Below are 7196 nucleotides of genomic sequence, written 5' to 3'. Positions count from 1 at the left end.
AGGCATGCCTGAAACCAGCTTTTTAAGATTTCAGCTCCCACAGAGAGGGCTTGGGTTTTCCAAAGGGCTCCCTCTGCACCAGCTGGGGCCAGATGAATTCAGCAGTCAACATACCAAAGCCGGTTCGATCCCTCCTTTACTGCACGTAAGCTGGTGTGACTTGCACTTCGAGGCAGTGCCAGGGCGGGTGGGGTCTGCTGGTGCTTCATCCCTGGTGGAATCATTTCCTCAGCTGCCACATTGAGCAAGGACTATCTCCTGAACACCGTTTTGCCTCTGGACACATATTCTAGTAGGGAGATTACACAGCAGAGTGTTGACCTCATCAATCTTAGATAATTTGAGCTATTACGTATTAACAGCTGCTGTGGAGATCAGGGGCTGATCCTAATCAAAGCAGCCAAGTCTATTCTCAGGCGTCGATGTCAGCAAGGAGCAGGACTCTCTTAACCCAACATCTATTTCCTTTGTGCTGTCTGTTCAAGGTAAAGACTTATCGATCTTTTTCATGGAATCCAAGAAGCAGCAGCACCAGCTTCAATGAACTGCTGGGGGATTCTTCAGTGTCGAGTCACAGGGAGCAAGGTGTCAGCTTTTGCCTTTTTTAAGGGTACAACCATTTAAGTTAATACATTGTCTTTCCAGAAAATGCTGACTTAAAGAGCAGAGGGGAAAATCCTGGTGTACCTACAGCAAGAAGGATGTGGTGAGGTAGCGAAGATGCGAATATCCAGGGAGGACAGGGTTTCTAAACCCTTGGGGTTGAAACAACCCCAAGAGTTAGGATATTTTCATTCAAAGATGCTGGAATCTCTCTAGGAAGAAAAACATGTTTTAAATACCTTCCCTCCCCATTTCCCTTCTGGTGAAGGGACTTCTATATAAAGAACCTACAGAAGACTTCAGTCACCTCTGAAAGGTTTAAGGAGGATTAAACACTACAGTGAAAGAAGTCTGGAGGAGCTCACACCTGGCACATCCAGAACGTGTGGGTGTGTGGTTCACGGCCTCGTATAGGACTATCACATGCAGGGGAAATGAGTAATCTGGTCTTCAACCCCGCACACACGACAGAGACCACAAAGGGAGCAGCATTTCCAAGAACTCACTTTCTCAGTAAACCTTTCCCCAACAAATGTATGAAGTTCCTTCTCAAAACCACTCTCCATGAATAGACTGAGAGATACATCCTGTCCTGCCACAGCTTCCCCGTTACTGCAGTGTAACGGCCCGCAGGAGGAAGGAGGGAACCAGGCAGCCACCAAATCAGCAGCACAATGTCGAAGGGAAACAAAACTCATCAAGCTGGCCGTGCTTACCCTGCCCAATTAGCAACCAGGTCTGTGAATAACTGGGTCACCTCCAGTTCATGCCAGCGATGCGTTCAGACCCCAGATACGGCGCCGCCTTCGCCTGTGCCCTCAGCTACGTCGGGCTGGCAGTGCTCACTCATTATGTGCACTGCATAATGCAGGATGGAGACTCACCCGTGGGTAATTGGATTGCAATCCATTAGCTGCCAGCCAGAGGGGAACTTCTGTCCGTGGATTTCTTCTTCTCATGCCCACACGTTTCAAAGTTTATTGTTTTAAATGTCACACTGTAGAACAAATGACTTAGAAGGTTAAAGACCTATTGAATTTTTCTGAGTATATGTTTCACAGCTGTTCCCTCCCTTGGGCTGCTGCCTAGAGAACCGCTCGAATCCCAGCGGTAACCAGCAGATCACATCTGGATAATCATGTTCCAGTTGAGCAGACATCAGCCAAAATACGTTTGCAGTTATACACCATGAATTTTTATAGCTTACTTATCTGTACACGTGTAGCTGTTCCTGCCATCCTATTCTCTGCTCGAGATAAATAAACGGACTCCATGACCAACGACAGTTTATGGCTATGAGGAGACATTGGGTCAGATCCTCAGCTGCACCCAGCTGGGATTGGGAAGGGAGGAGGGACATGGCAACCAAAGAAGAGCCAGTAACAGCTCATCAATCGTGGAACTGGTCCCGTGCCAATCCCAGCATCGCTCAGAGAAGGCTACGGGCTGCTCTAAGTTACGCCAGCTGGCTTCAGCCCCGAGGGGGCCATCTGCCAACGGGGCTTGTTGAAGTACAGCGCGTGCCAGCGAGAAGACTTCCCCGCTCTTTAGGGACTGTTAGAGAGAGGGTGGCATGGAATCATGGAGGTCAGAAAGTCCCAAACTCCACACTTCAAAGCAAACTCCATCTGGAAACTGCAGCTGTTCCCTGAGGGAAGTGAGCTGGAGCCTGGGCTCGGTGTTTGTATCTGCAGCCACAGCTCTGGTCCTGTTCACACCAAAGGGCAAACGTGGAAAATATCACAATGCCACATTTTCTACTCAGAGTAACTCCGTGATCAAGACTATTCTTGCTGTAATTCTAAAAGTTCACTCTGACACAACAGTCCTCCCAGGAGAAGGATTAACATACCAAAAAGCTGGGGTAGCCTGGGGCTTGGTTAAGGAGCATTCCTTGATCTTTCACAATTAAAAAGTTTAATTATTCCAATGCTATTTATAACACATGCAATGGGATGCTGGCTGGCAGACAACATTACATACATTAGATCTTTGAGATAGCCAGAAAGTCAGGGTTTTTACTTGCCATGCACCACACAAAGGCACAAGATCTGCCAACAGAGAACACTTAGCACGCTCATGTGCTTTCACATCTATGGGGATCGCTGCTCCTCAGTTTGGGGTTTGCTTATAATTATGCAGACAGTATTAAAAGAGAATAAACCAGAAAAATCACCTTGAAAGATACTGGTCTGTTAAGGCAGTCATGTCATTCTGGAGTATTACTTCTTTTGTATCTCACACCTGTGTCGCTTAGTCACTGTTCGAAAACCCCATCTCCCAGTCTAGGCTGGGGCTGTCACATTGAAATAAATAAAGCAGCTTTCCAAACACGGACCACGTACAAGCAGCGTATGTGCAGAGAAGCCAGAGCAGGGCAGAAGGAATTATGGTGACTGATACACTGCACTGCAAAATCCAGTCACCTTTCTAGACTTTTACAGACAACTCAATGCCACTGACATTACAGCAAGATCCCACCTGGAACTTTACTAAAGCTGCAAGGAGAAGCCATGGACCAGAGTCAGGTCTTGCCCCCTGAAGCTCGGAGAATGAAGTGTGCTGCTGCCAGAGGGCATTTAGAAATACACGCCTCAGGCACTGAAAAAAAGTTGGTGACCATAGTGAATTTCCTTCCTGCACTCAAAGAACCTCCACCAGAAACACACTCAGGCTCATTTCCAACAGCGCACGGAAATGAAACTTTACTGAGCTCAGAAATCTCAGTTCCACCAATGAAACAAACTTTTCCCCCAATAAAAATCTATGTTTAAACAAGGAGAAACAATTTATTTTTCTAAAGACAGTGTAAGGGTATGTTAAATATTTTAATAGTTCAAGATTCAGGAGAATAAGGGCAAAAAAAAAAGTTTAGCGACAATTTGGTGAGCCAGACTCTGCAAAGTTGCTGTAGAGCAGATAACCACTACCCAGGCAAGGGGCACCAAGCCCTACAGCAGTGACTACTCCATGCCATACAACCACCCCATCACTAGCCAAGGAGGGAGCAAGCCCAAAGCCTGGCCTGCCCTGCCTGGTTTCCAGCCCCCTGAGCAGATCTGGATGGCAGCAGTTAAAACGCCAGCGTCCTGCTCGCACCGTGGTCCTTAGGCTGCCAGCAAACTGCTTTAGCAGCATTAGAGAGATGCTCTCAGGAGAAATGCTGATAGAGATGTGCTGGCCGAGACCAAATCCAGTTTCTTACAGACACAGGGAAAAGCTTTTCTAAGTACTGTTGGAACAGTTTTACAATTGGCAGCAGTTTGAGGAGGACGAGTATGAAGACAAGTTTTTGATGAGTTTTTCCCAGTATTTACAAAAAAGGTCTTCCAAGGGGTCAGCTAAGAGCAACACCTTCAAGTTCAGGACTAGTTTAAATCACAGGGAAGTGCCCTTCTGGATCTATCAGAAAGGGTTGTCAAGAGGTCCTCAAGCATTACGTGCCCTTTTCCTCCACCTTTTCTGTCCAAATGGACTCAGCCAGCAGCTCCCTCTCCCACAGGTACTTTACTTCTCAAGGAACCTGCAAGTTACCACAGTTTTCAAACAAGCCTTATGCTTGGTCTGCGTAGTTCAGGTAGAAACTGGAAAACCAGTATTTAAGGTTCAGGAAAGAAATGGTGGTGTAAGAAAAGTGTTTGTTTCAGCAGAGACAGAAGCCTGAGCTGCTCTATTCCCCCTCTCTCCCCTGAACCCATATTTAAAACCTTCTCAAATGTCAACTATGCACCTTTCTGTGAGCTCAGTTTGACATCTGTGACCTCTGATTCTCCAAAGCCACCTTCCAGTGACCACCCTGGGTCCCGTTAACAACTGATGCTAAAAGAAGCAGTTTCCATTTCATGCTTTAAAAGCACAGAACAGTTTGCCATGCAGACAGTTGTGCAGAAGAAAAGGGGGAGGATAAAAAGCATGTCTTTGGCTCTGACTTTTTTCTTCCTTCTTTTCTAAAGACCAAGCAGGTAAGGAAGGCAGTAAAAACAACGGGTTACTCACAGAATGTTGGTCTGGGGGGGGATTTCGGGGATGGTTTCCAGCATCAGATGCATGCATCGCACTGTAGTCCTGAAGCACAGGCAGCGACTCGGGCAGGAGCAGGAGAAACTAGGCAAGAGGAGAAAGCACAGAAAGCCTCGGAGAGCTGCAGGTTTGATCAGCATGGTGTTCGCTGGAGTGGATTTGCCTCAATTCTGAACTGCAGGGAGCTGACAGGAAAAAAAAAAAAACCTCCCAGCCCTGAGGTCCAGGAGGAGGGGACTCATCAGCATCTGTTTGCAATTAAATTAAGGCAGTTTGACAGTCCAACCGCCCACCCTCTCTGCCGTTATGCACATCACTCTTCCCACCCCTCTTTTAACTGCGGTGCTGAAATACGAACTCCTCATTTTGATTTATTTTTGCCTTGTTTCACGTTTTGAACTCCTCACCTTCTCCTCAGGCATTCACCCAAAAGCAGAACACACCTTCCCCAGCAGTGACCAGAAACCGACCCTGCGCTTCCAGGGCTGTAGAGGGAAAGAAGCAACAAAACCAGCCGAGTTTGAACTGCAGGAAACGCAGCCCTCAGTTTGCTTCTCCCATTGGATGACAGAGTTGAGATGCAAAAGGCAGGACTCGTTTCCAGTTGAATCAGTCACCTTCTACTGTCAGAAAGAAGCCGGCTTGTCTTTAGGTTTTAAGGTACCACACGAGATCTCCATGGGGAGGCACTAACACTCATTAGGATATAAAGGTGCTGGAGGAATTCCAAACATGGCACCATTCCACCTCACCTGGGAGATCAAACGCCAGATTCCCATCGACCTGCACTTAAAGTCTGCTTCGGACTGTAAACAACATGACAAAACAGCGCGTAACACGGTGGCTTTTAAACTCCCTGGCTCTCCCTTCGGATTCTCACTTGAGCATTTGGGGAGAGTGTTGGGTTTGGGGGTTCCACTCACAAATTTCCTGTCGTAGCTGGTAAAAGCTGTGTTTTTTCCCAGCTATCAAAGGGGATTAAACAGCAGGTTCCCTGCAGCCAGTCCTCAGGCAAACCAACTTTTTGTTTGCCCTGACACCACTTCGAAATCTAAGCAAGCTGCTGAACTCCTCCCTGCTCTCCCTGGGGACCCAACGCACGGTTTGAGCGGAGTGTCCTCTAGCGGCCACCCAACCCTTCCCTACAAAAACAGGATCTGGGAGGCTCGATCATCTGGTTCAGTCTTTATACAGCAACTGGCAGCTGAGGGCATGCTGCCCCAGGTTAGTGACAGCTTTTCATTCCAGTCTGAGAAGCCAAGTGCATCCTTCACATCCAGCAGGTAAGACCAAGCAGGTTATGTCAAAGTCTTCAAGATGTGAGTGATGTCCTTCCAGCCCCATCGCTCCCGTATCAGCTCTTTCCAAAACACGCTGACCTCTGGCAGGGCAGGGTAATGCAGGTACTTAGGAGCCACTCTGCAAAGAAGTATTTCTAGGGAAATAAACAGAGCTGCTCTCTTCAAACCAGGCCTCGGTATTTAGGAAAGTCATCGACATCTGCCCCAGCACATCTGGCCTCTTCGCAAACACAAGGCTTTTGCCTTCTGCCTCTGATTACGTCGCAGTGCAGAAACTCTGAGCTCTAAACCAACCATCTGCAAAAAAAGCAATCCCTCTCAGGTTTATTTATACAGCTAAGGGGGAGCCGGGCCAGGCAGCAGTCACGCTGCCATACGGCCCGACTCTGCTGCGCCCGCGGTGCGGTGGGTGGCAGCTCCTGTGAGGATTGATGGGGATTTGCCTACTGCACTGTGGTGAAACAGGATCTTTAGCCGAGTCAGCAGATTTAACAGCGGCCCTGCCACAAGGAACAATGTGAGCACAAGGCGGCAACTTGTATAACCTCTACGTTCCCTGAGCAGCATATCCTCACCTGAGCTGGAATCATCCCGCTATCTCCCTCCATGACAAACGGGGTGTCTGTGAGATATTAGGGAACGCCAGCAATCACGGTCCCCTCACTCCTCCACTCATTTATTTGCCATCAGCGTGACGGATTGTTTAAAAAGGAGCATGCAGCTCGAAACAGGAACCACAAGTTAACCCCCGAGGCACAGGAATGAAAGTTACTGCTCCTCTAAGCGATTCCAGTCTCTGCTGGACAGACTTCTTCACAACTGTAGAATGGAAGTTTGGGGTTGTTTTTCCATGTGTGGGGGGTTTTTCCCCCCCTCATCCTTTGTTTTCTTTTTAACTATCACTTCTGCCCCACTAGAAAGGTTTCACTGGAGTAGGTCCCATGAGGAGCTCATCACTACTGGCCAGAGAAATTAGATGTTTTACATTTTACCATGATGTGAACATAAACATTATCTGACAAATTTAATTTCCTTGGTACCATTTGTACGACACATCCACAGCTTCCCACAGTGGAAAAGGAGCATTTTGGGTTTGTTTTTTTTCCCCCAGCAAGCATCACAGGAAGGAAAACATTAACACTGAACTATTTCATGTTACAGTTGGTAAAGGGACATCTATGACACAAACAGATGACGGGAGGAAAGGACTCCAGATGATCGCCCTGGGAGATAAAGGGTACCAGATCCATTTAGTCAGCAACAGCCCTATTT

At 47.7% G+C, this 7196-nt stretch overlaps 1 protein-coding gene across 1 annotated transcript in view; it reads right to left on the bottom strand.

Annotated features, from left to right (window-relative positions):
• Positions 1 to 4691, bottom strand: part of LOC104500567 (peroxidasin homolog) — a 40185-nt gene extending 35494 nt beyond the window's left edge. The window contains exon 1 of the mRNA XM_010144232.1: positions 4600 to 4691. Coding sequence (XP_010142534.1) covers positions 4600 to 4652 — 53 coding nt within the window. The 5' untranslated portion in view covers positions 4653 to 4691. The remainder of the gene's footprint in view (positions 1 to 4599) is intronic.
• Between the last annotated feature and the right edge of the window lie 2505 nt (positions 4692 to 7196).

This window comes from Buceros rhinoceros, unplaced genomic scaffold (genome assembly GCF_000710305.1).
Source record: "Buceros rhinoceros silvestris isolate BGI_N320 unplaced genomic scaffold, ASM71030v1 scaffold28359, whole genome shotgun sequence".
NCBI lineage: Eukaryota > Metazoa > Chordata > Aves > Bucerotiformes > Bucerotidae > Buceros > Buceros rhinoceros.
This window is presented reverse-complemented; position numbering and strand designations above follow the sequence as displayed.